This window comes from Typopeltis vanoorti, chromosome 10 (genome assembly GCF_054136105.1).
Source record: "Typopeltis vanoorti isolate ZY-2024b chromosome 10, IOZ_Tvanoo_1.0, whole genome shotgun sequence".
Lineage (NCBI taxonomy): Eukaryota > Metazoa > Arthropoda > Arachnida > Uropygi > Thelyphonidae > Typopeltis > Typopeltis vanoorti.
This window is the reverse complement of record NC_143558.1, coordinates 127,699,719-127,718,552: the sequence shown is the minus strand read 5'-3', so window position 1 is coordinate 127,718,552 and position 18,834 is coordinate 127,699,719. Positions and strand designations below refer to the sequence as shown.

At 35.6% G+C, this 18,834-nt stretch overlaps 1 protein-coding gene across 1 annotated transcript in view; it reads right to left on the bottom strand.

Annotated features, from left to right (window-relative positions):
• Positions 1 to 679: 679 nt before the first annotated feature.
• Positions 680 to 18,834, bottom strand: part of LOC150102780 (uncharacterized) — a 74,162-nt gene continuing 56,007 nt past the window's right edge. The window contains exons 14-17 of the mRNA XM_090399067.1: positions 18,200 to 18,382; positions 9,897 to 10,146; positions 7,431 to 7,513; positions 680 to 954 (exon numbers count right to left, since the gene is read on the bottom strand). Coding sequence (XP_090255193.1) covers positions 778 to 954; positions 7,431 to 7,513; positions 9,897 to 10,146; positions 18,200 to 18,382 — 693 coding nt within the window. The 3' untranslated portion in view covers positions 680 to 777. The remainder of the gene's footprint in view (positions 955 to 7,430; positions 7,514 to 9,896; positions 10,147 to 18,199; positions 18,383 to 18,834) is intronic.

Below are 18,834 nucleotides of genomic sequence, written 5' to 3'. Positions count from 1 at the left end.
GTTTCCTTTAGAGGGGCAATTTTGGCACTACAATCATTGTAATGGGGGGGGGGGCAAGCGTACATTTTCGGTTGCTGAAATAACGTTATGTCGTATGTCCTTGCTAGATTAACTTAATACAGCCTAATTCATTTCTTTTAATTACTTCTCTGATATAAAGTTTGTCTCAAGCATTAAAAAAAATGCAACCCCAAAATCTAGTAAACTTTAGTTTTCTAGACCGATTGGATACGCTGAATAGAAATTCTCTTACCATTTAGGATATTATTATTACTATTTTATCTGCTAACGAAGCATCAGTCATATGTTTTTAGTTGTGCACAAATTAAAAAAAAAAAAATTAGGTAGCTCAGTAAAAATTGCAGATTGTAACACTGCTTGCCATTCTTTAAGAGCTGCAGCACAATAACAGTTTTAGAATACAATAGACATGTTTGAGAGATTTTGATAAATGATTGATTGCGAGTATTATATAAGTTATTCTTTAAGTAAGCCCCATGTAATATTGCCAGAACACACTAAGCCGTTATTACTTACGTAATGTGATGTATTGTTGATGCTATATTCTGAGTTTATTTGTGTGGTTATGGTTTACTTAAATCATGGTCTGAAATTTGCACATTACTCTGTACACTTTATTTACATAAATAAATTATATATCTGATCTGAAAACAAAATAAATATATAATTTTTCTTTCTTCATGTTTACTGTTCCAGGACATAATGATACTTGCTGTAATCATTTTATCTTATACTTTTGATTTTCTCGCTCCTGTTTCAATATCCCTCCAATGTTCCTTTAACATTAGAATTCTTTTCTTCGGCACAGCTGGTATCCTCTCCACGGCATTCGTCAAAATAGGAAGGCTGTATACGGTACATCCCAGTATCGGCTTGGAACAGTAACGTTTCAAGTATGCGCTCATTGCTGATTGTCTTGGTTGGAAGAACAACCTGGAGACAAAAGTAAAGAGCTTGATTGGATACGCTGAAGAGATTCTCTTACCACTTAGGATATTATTATTACTATTTTATCTGCTAACAAAGCATTAACAGATAAGACATTAGTAAGTAAAAATAATTTTAATATAAACAAACTTAGAACGCCATATTTAATTACATTCGGTGGCTACTTGTTAGCGACGTTCGCTTAGCATTGCATCGAATGACAAAGAATTTAAACGATTTCTGCGAAAGTCGCTTTGACATAATTGCATAAGACAAAACACCTCCAAGACGTCAGTTGCTGTATCGGAGAGGGTGGATCAATGCACCTGCTACTCATTAAACATTTGTGGGATGAGTGTGTAGAACATGAAACAAGACAGGTTAGGCACATATTCCCGGAACTACTTGCATTGCGCAGGTTCCATGGGATGGCAAATTGATCTGCTGGAAATTGCCATAAGAGTATTAAACCGCCAGAACAGGATGAACTTAGTCAGCACTATTCAATGTCGGAGGTCAAGTTTTGATTACTTGACATCAGGGAAACTAGCTTCTAAGAAAACGTCTTAATACCATTACACTGCTTATACTGCATTGCAACGTTTCACAAGTTGAGTCCACGGAGTGTGGGGATTTCATCATATTTACAGTATATTTGGAATCGGGATTGATTTTAAGACAGAAATCCAAACGATTTGTTATATCCTGTTTTGATGTTCAGTTCATCATATGGAGAATTCTGATATGACATAGCAGTAGTCTGTTATAGTCAAAACACACAAAGTGTTTGAAACATTTTTCGGTCTACTGTGTTATTTGACTGTGCATTTTTTTTTCCCCCAGAAACGTATATAGGAGGTATTTTTAGATCAAAAGCAAAATACTCATTATTCAACCTACCCCTCCACAGTGAGACTGCCAGACGAGTACTTCTATTAAAACAAACGTATATATCATGATTCGGATCTTGGTGAAAAGCTGGACCAGAGAATGAATTTTTATTTCTCTTCGATACAAGCCAAACTAGACGAATCGCTCAGAGAAATTTATATTCGCATGTTGCAGATAAATTATTAGCCGAAGGAGCATTTTTAAAATAATTGCGGAAGTAGGCAGTGATTAAAAAAAAAAAAAAAAAAAAAAAAAAAAAAAAAATCGGCTAAGCCTTTCATTCCCTAAAGGGGTAGGGCAAACCATTTAGCCCTAACTTTTTGAAGCCTTGTGGACAGCTAACCTCTACCCTTATCCAGCAACAGAATAGCTGGCCCAAGAAATGTTTTTTTTTTCCCCTTTCCAAATTGCAATTTTGTATAAATTGAGCCTGCTAGTCCTACTTTACAGATCGACATTTTTCACCTTTCTTTGGACTTGAATGCATTGTTCTATTGGCTCCAAGATCATCTTTTATCAGTTCTTGGCACTTCACAACATGATTTTAATCGTAGCTTGTCTTTTCTTCATTCGAAAATACTGCAAATCATTGTTTATGCTATGTAGTTTTACTTGCTGCGAGAAAATACTTCATACAAGGTGGCGCGTAGTAGTTATTTGAGATTAAGGCAGAGGCAACTAGGTCTACATGGTCATTGTGTTATGTCTATGAATTGCGTGCCCATTCCTAACGATCCTCTACGCGCCTTCTCATGTGGTGCGTAAGGGTAAATAAAAAGGAATGTATCGCAGGAGAGTAGCGAGAATATTTATGACGATTCTATGATCAGAAAGATACTTAACGAGGGCGTCACAATCTTCACTTTATTGTACGAAAATATCAGTCGGGTTGGAAATACGTAAAGTGAAAGAGTTGACTGTTCTGTCAGGCAATAATGACTTGAAATGTGAAAAATATAAAAGTTATTGGAAGAAGCGAAAAAGACGAGCGAGAATAAAGATCGAGTCTGCTGTCATGTTATAGCAGACAAGTTGAGGAGGAAGGTCATAACAAATTAGTGTTTGAGTGTGCAGAAGGAATATGTGGACTGAATTTGATGGATTGCACTTAAAATGAATTTGATATCTTGAGAAAGAATTGCCCGTTGACATTGCGGAAATGCAGTCAGAGAATGGTGTGTGTGTGTACACATGAGAAGAATGAGTAAAAAAGACCAAAAATGCGAACTATAGTCTCAGGTAATGAAATTAAAGGGAGTAGTCAAGAAAACGGGTAAAAGACAATTGTTGGGTTAAGGAATACCTTAATATGTGTATACTAATGCCAGAAGTATCAGAAACAGAGAAACGAGTTTGGGATACGGTTTAAGAGTAAAGATCACATAGCGAAAAGAAATTAATTTTTTTCCTTCCAAAATTATTTGGTGACAGGGTTTGAAAGAGCTGAATCTAGAGATAGAAGATAGGTCCATAACCACAGTAGTCAACTTGGGGAAATCATCATGTGGGCTTGATTTCGGAGGCATCCGACCATGCGGAAGGTTTAGTTAGGTTGTTGAATACATAACTATAGGGTAGGTGATTATGAGAAGCATAGGAGGTAGTTGGAAGCAGTGCCATGTAATAAAAACGTGCAGGAAATTGAGCGAGACGGCTAAGTGGTGTCTGAAGGAAGAAATATCAAAAAATAATATAAATAAAATTTGTTGAGCGTATACAGGAAGAAAGGATGATAATTGCTGAATACGTTGCACTTTAACAAGTGTACAAGGCACAGGCAAGAAAGATGACCAGCGATAAGGCAAAATCAGATTGATGAGAAATTAGTCTAGCAGACCAAAGAAAATCCCAAAGAGTTCTTTCTCCGTGTTGCACATAAGAGGAAGAATGACTATGGAACGATAACTATAATGCGTGCTGGCGTAGGTAGGATACAGAAGCAGATGAAACAGTTGAGTGATGTACATTGATAGAATGATATTCCAGGAAATGGATGAAACTAGAGATTTGGGGTGTTGGTGGAGAGGGAGTTAATGTTCAGAAGGCATAGTGCAACGGCAGATGAAGTAGCTCATATGATTACTTCATAATTGAACACACTAACATACAGAAAAAAAAAGTTATTACCCTAAATTTATAAGGCTTTAATACCGCCATAATCTGAATTATTGCACGGAAGCCTGGTCACGGGATTTCTTTGGGATCATGAAATAGTAGAGAAACCAGGTGCGAGTGGTTTGTGGAATGGTCTGTGCTACGATAGACTGACAGTTTGTGGATTTCAGAAGTCGGCTGATAAATGGGAGAGAAGGATATGATAAGACATTTTAAGTTACTAAAATGGTTTTATAGGATGATACATACACAAGAAAATTTTCGACACTTTGCAAATAAGCAGAACAATGAGTCACATCTCTTGAAAGCGAGTAATAATGTGGTTAGTAGGAGGGCTCGGGATTAGATTTTTTGCTTGGAGTAGTGAATTATTAAAGTAGGTTGCCAGTTTGCTCCGAGTACTTTGTTAGTAAATGCGTTCAAAGAAGTTAAGATAGGTATTGGTTGGATAATCTGCAGCTCCCACGATGAGTCTTAGGACTCAATGGCTATTCCATGGGTGCATAGAATACTTCTACATAGGTATATATGCAAGAGTTATTCATTGATAAATCTCGTACCTTTAATTTCTGTAGCGTTGTCACAATATCTTATTCGGTTAAAAGGGCTTAGGTTCAAAATTTCCACCTGAAACACGGAAGAACTTAGAAAACTAAAAGGTGAGTTAGCTTATGTCTTAAGTTCTAAGATGGGTTTCTCGTCCAGAAAACTCCGGTTTTATATACCTCAAAACATATTCAGCCAATCTCTTAGATGCTTCGTCTAGACTTCCAAGCAACCAATCATAGTTGTTGGAAATCAATCAAGCAGCAGAGGCATGCAAATGCGCGCGCTTACACAAATATTAACAACTCGAAAGAGCGATTAGTTCCAAGTCAGATAACTTAAAAAAAGAATTAGGTAATTCCATTCAGTAATAAATTGTAATTTGCAAATATTTTATAAAAGGTACTCTTTTCAGTATAAAATTGAATTAAAAAATAACCAATTTTTTTCATAATTATGATAAGTCATTTGTGTTCAGACTACGAGGAGAGCGACAACTGATGACAACAGCTGTTTAAATAAGCTTGTACTTAAATTTCATATCGTCACTACTGAAAGTATCATTTTCCAACATGTTTGCAGAACATAAACCTAATCTTCACATAACAAGAATAAGTGATTGTTTTTAAACAATCACTTATTCTTGAAAACATGCATGACTGTAATGAGAAACAAACATGATGTGGTGTGGGTATGGGAAACACCTGATATTTGTCAGCACATGATAACTGATGAGAAACGGTCCTCGAGACTGGTTTCTCTGAGTATAGCAAATGTTACCTATTATTCATGAACATCATTGCCAAAGTGGGATGCGATGTCACGACTTCATAGTGGGTGATGCTATTCACTCGGTCCAACAAACCGGGCAAGTGAATTTTGTTTATTAATACCCAGAAAGAACAGATGGTGAACTACCCCATCTCCAGTCATAAGCGCGGTAACCCTATAAGTTCTGAAACATTTTGAAAATACTACAGCAGCATTTTCCACAAATAACAACATCATATATACTTGCAGTATCGGTGTTTACATTCTTCTCTTTAATGTATTTAAAACAGTCTCAAATAGCAATCAGCTGAGTCAGCCATCTTAAGTTCTGAACATGCAAATGTTTCATTTATACTTTTCATTCTACAACAAAAGTGCGTTTTGGACTGGTGAAAGATTATGTTGAGAACCAGTCGAGTTTATATGAAACTTCTACAGAATGAGGAACTTAAATTTGCAGGGGATGATGCTGTTTAATAGAGATGATAAATACAGTTATTACTAAGTCAGTGATTTAGGAACGGAGAATACCACTGGCCAAATTCAATGACCGACATGTGTGGAGTACTGGAGTAAACCATCTGATAGAATTAGTGGTACACGATACAGAGAATCTGGCCTTAATCAGCTAACGAGCATTGAACCAAACAGGGTTCTATTAAGAGCAGCATTGTATTGACATGGCGAAATGGCTTTATGAATTGTTATTGTTTATTCAGCTTATCTACGATGATATTAACAGAATGACCTCGGAGGATTGCTGAAATTCTAGAGCTGAATTTTGGTAGCTTCAGAAGGACACCAGAGAGTATTTATTTATTTTGCTTACATAAAACTATTAATAAGTTGTATAATATAATTTTTTGAGATAGTGAAATGTGCTCATTTTATAAACATTATTATTACATTATCATCATTGCCACGTCTCCAGAATTCAGCGATTCATTCTGGAATACACTTTTGCTAAAATATTAAATACATCATTTGCTTCGTTAGGTTTGGGTATGTTCGTTATGTTTGAGAGAATTTATTGGACTCGCGAGAAATCTGCATTTATTTTATAAATTCGGTCTTATAACAAGATATTATATATTTTTAAATAAAATATAACTTAAAATTTAATAACTCATTTAAGCCATGCTTTAGCACAAAAACATACTAAAATCAGGCTAACAATTAGTTTGAACAAACTTTATCAGACCAAAGCGAAACTATGCTTCGCTTCAATGTGATAATGTTCGTTTAGACTGGATTATATTTAAAGAGCAGTAACAGATATCAGATGATTTTCCTTTATAAAATGGAAACCGATGAATCATTACGTAAGTAAATATAGGCAAAGGATAGAACATCTACATTGAATGAATCACAGCAGACGACCAAAATTATTGTATACATATAAAATAATTAAAAACGCGATTGCATAAAACCGGAACATCCTCTTGATCTAAATAATTTAGGAGATAAAGTCAGTTATCCCAGCCTTACCGAATCTTTTCAGCCTGGAGGAAGCCTTGAAATAATTTTCAAGTCTAATGGAACCCGTGCAGAAAAATGATTATATGTTTATATATTTAAAAACACGATCTCTAGAAGAACACTAGGGTTCCGTGGTGCCCCCATGTGAGAACACCCCGAGTTATCCGCACACCACTGGACACTTAAAGATTACAGTAGGCAGCTAGGGAAATGTAGTTATCCCCCTTCTTCCAATATTTCAGTGCTGTCATTTGTAAAGAAGAAAATTAACAGTGAAAATTAAGTTTCATCTATTAAAAATCCAATCTCTCTGCTCGCTGACTGAAAATGAAGCTGATCTCATCCATCTGTTCAAGCAAAACCAACGAAATCAACTTGAACTCTTTATTTAACTAGAACAGAATGGTAAAAAAAAAAATAGAAAATAAAAAAGCCTAAGAAAAGTTCCTCCAGTCTGTGACTAAAATCGAATAGCAATTCTTGGGAAAGTTAAGCTGAAGACTTACTTAGATGAAATTATTTCGGCAAATTCATTGACGCAAAATCGTTAAGTTACGACTAACAAAAACTGTAGAAAAAGTGATTTGCTTAATTTCAAAAACAGAAATAAGTTTCATGCAAAATCAAATTCTAGTTTTAATTTTAAAAAATACATTTTTGGTACACAGCTTACCATTTACCTTGATAAGGTCTTGTGGAGAAATCTTGTGGAGTTTTAAATCCCTCGTCAGTCTGTTCATTACGCACTGCATTTCGCGTATATCTGAGAGAGAAAAAAGTTCTCATTAACAGCAATATCTTGTTTTCGTGAAACCATAACTGCGATATAAACTGAATACCTTCAGGCCACTAAAAAGAATAAGGGACCTTTCACTCATTATGTGTGATAAAAACAATTTCTACAATTTATAAATTTCTGAGTAGTATTCAGGAAGGTCTAATTTAGTGTAGCGAATAATCAGAACAAAATCGAAAATGCCGTTGACTTGCTGTTTGTAATATCGATATTTTGATTTTTTTTTTAAATTTTTCACTGTTATATGTCTTTCGTTCATTCGAATTTTTAATTTCTTCACTTTTCCCCTTCAAAATATCATGTATGCACACATTTTTTTCTTTAATTCATGTATCTTATTTTAAACATAGCAATGCATTTTTTAAATTTGATTCTCGACGGATAGACCTTGTGTGTCCAACTTATGCTGATATGATATGCAAAAGTTTATATTTTCTAATTTATGTATTTTTTAGAAATAAAAAATAAAACATGTTTAATCCATGTTTGAGTATTTCTCCCCACCCTTGATGGCATCTTCACCTTAAAACGGTAAGGTGGCTTTTGCGTGCGTCATTGATGAACTACATTATTGGTAGCTAAGCCACTAATAGCATCACCCTACCTGGACAGATCAAGAGGTTTGGTACAGACTAAGACACTCTAGTCGTTCAGTGGGTGTGTAGGGGGGTGCAGTACGACCGATTGCCTTGGCAAATAAAAATTAAATCTGTACGTTTTAGATGGGAAATTTTCATTTAAAGAATAAATTATATTGTATACCCTGATCGATAGGATCTAATCGTTGCCACTCACTCTCCCTTGCAGAACACGCGATAAAGGAAAGAATAGATTAATTGTGAAACTGACATTTTAATAATGCCCTAGAATAAGCATAGGAGAAACGAATTATAAATAGTAAAATATCTTAAAAACAAAGATTAATACAGCAGAATGAAAAAAAGCCACAAAAGATACAGATGGTTATACAAGGATCATTCAGAAAGTTCGACACACCGCGCATGCATGGTCAGTAGGACAACGTAATACTTTTTATTTCAGGTCAGTTGTAAGCTTATTAAGTTGTACGCGTAGAGAAAGCATAAACTTACTTTCCGTATATATTTCCTACGTGTTTTTTTTTTTCCTTCTAAAATGTCCGGAAGCCATTTTAAATCATTTACATAAAGCTACCATTCTAACAACTTCCACTGATGATAATTTCATCAGCATATTTTAACGAATATGCTCAGAAAGAAAATGTTTTTCAAGTACAGAAATGTCAATGAATAAGATGAGTTCTGCCACGTATTTCGGATTTATGAGACAAGAAATTCTCGTCTTACGTTTATTCTTTGTCATTTTTTCACTGCTTTATAATTTTTCACGAGAGAATTAAAATATGAATATAATTAAACGGTCAATTTATCAATTGAAGTCCTGAAATCATCCATGTTGTTCATTTAATAAAGCAAATAAGAAAACAGATACTAACACAAGCGCGGAATAAAGGCTTAAAAAGACAGCCTGATTAAAACAACTAAGATAGTTATTCCATTATGAGCCCGTAAATAATAAGAAAGGAAATGTATTTTAAATGCAAATAATGTGACGAAACCCAGTATCTAATTATCCACTTCAACTCATCTTTGCTGAGAGCGTAAAGAAAGGGAAGCAAAACAGTTATGAAATACAAGCTTAAGAGTGGTTTTTTTTTTTTTTAATAGTCATTTTTCTCACATTTTAACTGCAATTAATTTATCTAAACAAACAATGGCGAAATAAGTTTGTTATTTTTGGATATGACTCAACCTAGCCTCATGTACAATTCCTCCAACAGTGTCATTAACTAACACTTACACCGATATTCTGAAGCGAGATATCCAATTCTCCTTGCATGCCATTTACCTCAAATGGGAGAATTTCATTCACAAGAAAAGAAAAGTCAACTCCAGTGAGACGACTTAACTCCCTTTGTTTGAAAAACGTCTAACGTCTAGAAAAATGAAGGGAATCGGAATATATATTCTTCAACTATTTTAAACCAAGTATTAAATAGTAAAACATTTAATCAAAAATAATATTGGGAAAAACTTCTTCAAATTATGGGATCTGTGTTATGGTTTTCTAGTGTGCTGATGATGCTCCGATTTCAGAATTACTGAAACAGGTAGATAATGCTTCAACTTGGAACATTTTGAAGAAATTATCGTACTGACTCTAAAACAACATTTATTCAGATGCAACCTTCGCTTAAAAAAAACGCTCAGTCGGATTAATCTGACTGAACTGTCACCTAGGTAATTTGGAAACATGGAATTAAAAAAAAGGTTTCTGAGTTTTGCATTCATTTTTTATATATTCTACATACCTGATCTTCCGTTCTTGCCAACTTTATTTGTGGCCCACTTTAACATTACTTCGAACTTCATCACTTCGGGGATATTAAGTTCCCTGCCCACTATCAATTGAAACATGGATTCGGACAACTCCAGGAATTCTGTTCTTGAAAATAATTGCACGGAACGGGTATCGATATACTGTAAAAGGGTGTTCACTAGTTCTGAAGCCGACGTATACCTCCAGTAATAATTTTCCAGTGTATTCAGCATAGCACATACCTAAAAGAAAAAGTTATAATTAACCGGAAAATTTTTATTTCAGAACTTCATAGATCATATATATTCTCTGAGGCCTTGAATAAATAAAAATTTATTTTTCTTAAAAATATTTCCAGTAGTTTTATAGCGACAGCATCAGTATTACAAAGAAGTCTCCCGTTTATCGCTGCTATCTTTTATTTTGGTGGGCCGCGTGAAAATTTTGTTGCTAAAATATTCTATTTTAGTTTGTCAATTTTGATACAGTTTAGAATACAATATATTAAAAATAATTAAAGCTTTTACATAATTCGTTTCATTTGAGTATAATAACATATGTATATCTAAAAACGTGAGTGCATAAAGTCAGCCGATGTGTCGCTACTGTATGCTGGGAAAACTCATCCTAATTTTCATCCTACATAAGTTTTCACTGAAAAATATTAAGGTTATGTACAGTATTCCAAGACCTCCACAATTTTGCACTTAACAGAATGCATATGAAGGTTCACCTCTGGTAGCGAAGTGACTGCACCTAGTGGGCCACGGGCAAAAACAAACTTTTTATACTTTCCTACTCGAAAAAATATCCTCTTCGAATTTGTTTAGTATCTACCTTTATTCTAGTTATTTTAAATATACATAACTAGAATATACAGGGGCATCACAAGTTTTCCAGCAATGGTCTAGCAACCCCTTTAATTCCGACAAAATTGCGATAATTCACTTGAAATTCTTACGATTTACTGTCCGACCACATATCCGAGACCTTAGTTTGGCAACGTGCCAAGAAGAGTCAACTCATGTTGAAAGGGAGAAAGAAATAAAGGATGTGCGAATTGGTTACCAACAAACGAAATCACGTGCTTTATACGTAACTTTTTAACTGTTGTACAAGCAAAATAGTTTACAATTTAAAACCTAGAATTTTCAAAAAAGAAAAGTTAATTTTCCGACGTGCGATAGTACAAAACTCATCCCACAAGACGGATTGATTACCCTATTATCGGAATGGATTCTCCTTCTGACATGTGCAGAAGTGTCTCGCATCTGTGGACGTACAGTACATCTGCACCATCAAGTGCTGATGTAAATAATTAACCGAGTGTACACGCACACAACCGGTGACACAGATGCCGAATTATTGATTTTGAGTGACTTGGCTTATTTTGCTGATTTTTAACCCGGGTTAGGGATTTCAAGCAAGGGCAGTGTACAGTGGGTGGTGTCAAGCGTATTGCAAAAATCTGTATCATATATAAAATATATTTAATCACTTAATTCTTAACTTACACTGAATATTTAAGTTTCTGGCAGATCACAGTGCTTTTGAGAAGGGGGAAAAGATATAATTAGTGGGTTAGAGTAATGATGTGTACTGATGAATTGTGAAATCCGTGGGTCCGGCAAAACATCAAGGCTCTGGAAACAAATCTCGTGGTGTGCCTGTATATTGTAATAACCCTAAATTAGACTAGCTAAACTAGTCTCGTTGAGTAAGTTGAACATACTTAAGCCTGTTTAGCGGAGTGGATAGTGTCTCCACTCTCCCAAAGGCCAGTGGGATAAAGCCACAGTAGTATAGATATTTGAGAATTTTAGGTAGGTATTATTAAGATGCCATCTTGTTTACTGGAGGCGTCACACAAGTGGTCCTAAAGATTTAATCTTTCGTCTCTAGTTAAGTATACGTCCAGATTTAACCTTTTGCCTACCAGAGCACCACAAGTTTTCAATCTTTCGTGAATGAATGCACATGAAATCTTTGAGAGTTTCTCACATAAAACCAGTTTGATAATTAACGAATCTCCTGTATTATTCACCAAACCGAACAAAAACTACACACTTGTACGAAAGGTGATATCGTGCCATGAATGATGCATGATATCCCCTGTGCAAATATCCAACCAAACCTCTCTGAGATGCATATAAAAGTGGAACGATTAAACGCAAAACAAATCCTGTTGATGGAATAGTCTCAGTTATTTAAACGCATTTTCATCAACACACACAAACAGTTCTTATCATTGAAAGCTTCTTCTGTATAGCTGATATTCCTTACTATGATTCCTGGATCTTATTGGGATAGCAAAATCATCCGGTTAGGTTGGATTTGATATACTCACCCCAATACTTATGTAAATATGTATGTACGCTGCGCAATGTAATGCTGGTTAGCACGTTTTGTGCAAATATAACGGCAGCCTCCTTCCAATGGAATAGCTTGGTTATGCCTAAAAATGGAATTCAGTCTATTAAGTGCTTTTATTAAGAGCACTTCATGAAAATAACTCGAGAAAAACTTAAAAAAAAACTCGTCCTTTATCCAGTTTTATAAACTAATTTGGTTCATAACATGTGAGGAAATTATCGTAAACAAATAAGACACGAATAGTTATGTTATTGTATCGAAATTCCATTTTCGTAGAGCACATTATCACAACAGTTGAACCTGGATTTTTTTTAATATATTCCTACTCTTCTCATTAATTATACCTACATAAAAGTAACCATTTCAAATAATTTTGCTAATAAAAATTATGAAAGAAAGCTAAAACAGTTTTAAAACTGACTAGTTGAACGACGATAGCCACTGCTCAATAGAATATCACTCAACTACAATGCTGTTACTGTGTTATATTGATCACAGATGAATTTGTTTTTTCATCTGTGAAAAAATTCATCTCTCTCTCTCTGTCGATTTTGAGTATCAAATGGTACAGTTAGTAAAAATCCAACGAGCGTTTCAAAAATTCTAATGCGTTATATTAAATTCGACCAATTTTTCACTTAATGTACTCAGATGTAGTCCACGCGATTAGCCTAGTGGCTTTGCGCTCCGCAACCATATGCCTGGGGAAGGAGAGTCCTAGGTTCGATTCCCGTCGGAGACGTGAGGAACTGAAGGATCTGCCATAGCCAAGTTAGCCGATCTTGGGCGTGAACAGTAGGTTTTTTCCCTCAGTTTATTCTGGGGTTTTTCATTCTACAAACAGGCAAACCAGCCCCGTGAACACACAGGATACAGCCATAGGATATAGTACGGCAAGGAAGGCAACGGGAAACCACCTTGCTCATAGTCACGATCCTAGTATGGTAGCATAGTTGCCCCTACCATCCGTATGGATGAAAGGAAACTAATCATCATCACTCAGATGTAACTGTTTAGCGGAATTCTGCAATGAAAGCGATACGAATGAAAGCAAAATCGAGACTACGGTAAAACTGAATAGAGATCCCAAATACTAAATTTCATTAAATTCCATCCAGCTCAGTGTGGAGCTATTGCAATATGTAGTTTCGACAAATTTCCACTTCAAATAGTACAATTGCAAGTAACCTTAGAATGCATCGATGACATTATGATTCCAAATAATTGAGTAAAAATCCATCTACCCACATTTGGTGCGATTACAACTAGCTTGCATCAGACATCCCAGCTTATTTTTCTGCTGACACTAGGCAAAATGAACTTTTACTAAAGTAAAAGTTCTCATTAAAAAAAGTGGATTTTCTCATTTTGAACTTTTCAAAATAGATTGGATGTTCGACTAAATTGTTTACGAAATCTAAGCTTTAGCAAGCAGAAAACTTATCAATATTTAGCTTATCAAATCCATAAGTTTTATGATCAAAAACAAGATTTAGATTTTAAAAAAAATTAAAATGAGGAATAGATTTTCATTCATATACGAATTGTGATGTGGAATGAATTAATTACTGAATAAATGCACAACAGCCAATGAACGTGATTACGAATGCAGAAATCTGATGTATGCAACATTGGCTATTTAGTCGAAAGCAAGCTGGAGCGCAATCAATTCGAGGATATACAGATGCACGACATGACGGTCTTTTGTTACCGACAACCACACTACACAGATATTCCCAACATTCTCATAACATTCGATTCAAAATAACATTTGGAGTTGCTTGCAATATACTACAACTAGACTATGGAACAGCACACAGTAAGTGAGCAGTAAAAGATGAAATGAATATGCAAGAATAACTACTGAATACAGATGGTGTGAGGGTGACAGATGCATAACAGATATTCAACTAACGAGTACCCATTTTGCTAAAGCTATCAAACTAGTGTGTGCGACATTGAGCTCATTGCTACCTATTCACTGGATAAAGAAACTCGGGTGTGTGAGGAGGATTCAGCAACAGGAACTGATGGGATATCAGTTCCTGTTGAAGCTCCAGTTAAGGGTTCAGCTTAATTGGCTATTCCTTTAACCAGGCTATATAATTTCTCTAGTCTATGATGTAACCATTCCCATTGTTTAGTTCAATGGTAACATTGAACAAGACAAGGGGAAATGGATAAACCATGATACTTTTGGATTTTGCTAAAGCTTTTGACAGAATACAGCATGGTAGACTGTTGCATAAACTGCAGACTATGGGCTTGGATTATAAAATATTAGTGTGGATAAGAGGATGGTTGACTGACAGATATCAAAAAGTGGTATACGGAGGATTGAGTCTGCAAGATTTAAGGTAACCAGTGATGTACCACAAGGATCGTTGCTTGGTTCACTGTTATTCAATCTATATATTAATCATATCGGGAAGGATTTGACAAGCGACATAGTTATTTGCTGATGATGATGTAAAGATGGGTAGGGTAATCAGGAATGCTAGTGATATGTAGTATTTGCAGAATGATTTGAATAGGCTGGAATTGTGGGCATGGGAAAATGGATATCAGTTCAATATCAGTAAATGTAAAGTCATGCACTTCGGTGTGATTAGATATCCAATGTTGTATTATATGGGTGGGATTATGCTAGAAGAAACTGATCGGGCTAGGGATCTTGGAGTGTTAGTAGATAGGAAGTTGAAGTTAAGGGGTCATGTAGCAAAGATTGCAAATACAAATCAAAATACAATTGCAATGCTGAAACAAACTTTGACATGAAAAGATAAAGGAATAATTTTGACTCTTTACAAGGCCTTGATAAAAACTCACTTAAACTATTTTGCGCAGGTCTGGTCTCCATTGTGATTCTGATACAGCGGATAGAGTTCAAAGGACAGTGTGTAAAAATGATGTCAGGATTGTGAAATACTAACGACAATGAATAAATTATGAAGACAGATTGCGAATTTGTAGGTTGCAGACACTAGCAAACAGGAGAAAAAGGGGGTGATATGATTGAAACTTGCGAATTTCTGAAAAGGTCATACGGGATTTCAGTTGATGGGATTTTTCATTTTATGGAAGGTGGGGAAATGACAAGAGGGTATCCTTGGAAGCTCAGAATTCAGGCTCTAAAAGGGGGATGAAATCTAGATTTTTCTCTCAGAGTGATGCGTTGATTGGAATAGATTACTATTGGATGTTGTGAGTGCAAGCAGTGTGAATGAATTCAAGAATAAGTATGATAGCCAGTGTGTGTAGTATGTGGCCTCCCTCGATGAGTCCCTCAAGGTCCGTCTTAATAATAATATTACACAATGTTGAAGTTTGGAATGTGGAGTTCCGTTAGATGTACTTCGAAATGGGTTATGTGGATAAAATGTACTGGGATCCGCATCGGAGATGACTGGATTTCTTTTCCAGTGCGAATTCTGAAGACGGGTCACTGCAATTTTCATAAACAGCGGCGGCTTTTGTGTATAATGAAAAGAAGAATACTATTATCATTTCAGTCACGTGACTAATCGACATCATTAATACAGAAATATTGAAGTTAAATGAAGTCTTTAGCTTTACTTCGTGTTCAAAACGAATGGCTACGTTATCAGACGCTTTGGTTATGGTACATAACGAAATGGACATTTGGGCGAATGAAATATTTACAGGCTTTTCATTCCCCACTAGTGATAATTCTACTATCCGTACATACTTTCAACTTCCTTTAGATTTCATTAATGGAGTAGTGCCGATCTTAACATTAAAATAATCTGTGCAGTAAAGACAAGCTAAAATAGAAGCTTTAAGACCTAACGCACCTTACACTACTCATTTCAGATATTCTTCCATCTGAAGGTTTAATTAAGTTTTTTTCACAAGCATTATAACTACCTACTGATAGAAGGAGACCATTTTGTTTGTCTAGAAACCTGTATAAGAGATGCATTCCTGAAACAAGAACATCTAGTTTGTTTTCTTTCACATAGAAAAAGCTTATGACACAGCCGACAGATATGGCATATTAAAAGACGTCTATAATCTAGGTCTCAGATGGTACCATTAAAAAAAAAAAAAACTTTGTCTGTAGGAGTCTTTGAAGTTCGATTGGTAAGCACAATATCTCGGTCACGTCATCAAGAAATGAGTGTCCTCCAAGACTCTGTCTTAAGTTGGACCTTCTCTGCTATCAAAGTCAACTCAATCACTGAACAGCTTCTTCCCGCTGGAGGCAATGCTCTATATGTTGATGACGTAACAATTTACCATCACTCATGTAACATGAGGATCATTGAAAGACAAACAGTCGATCATATTTCTTCACGAGGCTCTTAGCAATGGGTCCAGGTTTTCAGCAGAAGTGCCTGCGTAAACCTCTGCCAAAAATGCACCTTTCACCCAAAGAACCAGAGGTAAGAATTATCCAAGTAACATTCACAAACTAGGTGAATGTGTAAGAGCACTGAATATCCTTCGCCTTATCTCCACTGAGTGGTGCGTGGATCGATCCTTCATGCCTCGCCTTTATCGCGTGGTTGTTCGTTCAAAGTTGGATTATGGGTCCCAAGTCTACGGTTCTGAAAGGGGGGAGAGTAAGTGGCAACGATTAGATCCTATCGATCAGGGTATACAAATAGCTTCTGGTGCCTTTCGCACATCGCCCTTTCAAAGTATTTATGTCGAATCAAACGAACTGCTTTGTCGCTTCTACAGAAATCATTGCCTCTTAATTATGCCCTAAATGTCTCCTCTAAAGCAGAATATTACACACATTAGACTGCCCTACACCCCTTTGATATGCGTATTACAAACTATTCAAGCTAATGACATGAATTTAGACAAAATTACCCACAAAAATAACAGAATTCCTCCATGGCAGGTTTGCATTCCATCCTGCAACATCCCATTGTGCCAACTAAGGAAGTCTGATATTCCTTCATTCGTCTACCTGGGATTAATACTCACAGAGAAGATCACTGATTTCCTCATTACCCAATGGCAGTCATCATGGTAGGAAGCAGTGAAAATTTTCACGAAATTAATCATTAGCAGTCTAGTTAACGTAGAAACAGAAGATTGTTTTACTAGGCTCCGCATAAGTCAATAATTGTGATCATTTTTTATTTATCGTGGGGGTTAATGGCTCACGTAAGTCTGAGCTGCAACTTCTCACCATTTGCCATGTTCTGGTGGAGTACTAGCACTTCACTGCAGAAAGGAATGAAATATTTAATAGCCTGGCTGAACTACATACACTCAGACAAATCTTATCCGACTAGAACAAATTGCATAAAGTTCATTTTATTTTTACAAAGAATTGATTTATACAAACACATCTGATTATAAATTCTATTTATGTGTCGATACTGCACTGCGTAACTTTTTCTTTAATTTGCTTTTATGCACATAGTAAATTATATCCTAATTTACATCTTATTACTGCGTAACCTTTAGATAGACCTTCGCTGCCCTTGTGCCAATAAACCACAAATCAATCAACTAACTGGTAGAATGCTGTGTTTTTCCATCGTGCGCGAAATCAGTTTCTTCGGATATAAGGCTACTTCTCCCCGACTATTGGAATCTTTATATGCTACTGTTCGTATCTACTTATTATCTGCCAATACCACGAACACTCAGACTTCATTAATTTGACACTCATACGGTTACCAGTAAAAGAAGTGCAAAGTGTTGTTTACTGAGAAAAGGTAAAATACAACTTAAATGGGAGGGAGGGGGGAGCAGGCTGTTGCGACACTAAATGTATTATAATAGCACATATCCCACTAAATATTTTACACATTTTATTTTGTATTATCAGTTTGTTTCAAGGTTAGGTTTAGTGATTTCACAATCTTTTATTCCATTAACGAAATCTCATATTTACAACAAATATCACAAAAAGAACGAAAATATTACTGAACTTACCACAGATATACGAAGGTTTTGCTTTGCATGATGGAAACAAGCTTGGAGTAATTCAGGTAAGTCGTAATGCTCAGCTGCACAAATTAAACCAGGAATAGTTTCGCACGTGAGAGGACAAGAGCCACAATGCAAATAATCAAGCAAAATGCGGAAGGTGTCGCTGTCGAATTCAATGATGTTGAACTGCAATAAATATTAAATATCCTTATAAGAAATATTAAGATTTTAATAAAACCTTCTCTTTTTAATAAAAAGAGAAGAAAGAGACGGGGAATGGATTTTTGTTTTCCAATTTACTTTTTGTGCATATATATCAGTTGATAGCATATCAGTAATCAACTGATATGCTATCAACAAGTAACAAATATCCAGTACAGAACGAAATGCACTAAAGACATTTCGACAGACGTGTTCTCCCCTAGTTATGGCGCTGGCCTGTACGTGGGGATAAGTAGGGAATACAGCAGATTTTGTTAAACTTCAAGACGCCTCGAAAACCTAAAGTAACAATCCAAAGCTGTTTGGAACTCAATAATAATCGTTCCTTTGCTGTGAGCCATTGATATAAGCTGAATGTATTTACTTATTTATCCAATGAGAGAGAGGAAATGTTTTGTAGTACTGGTATTTTATTA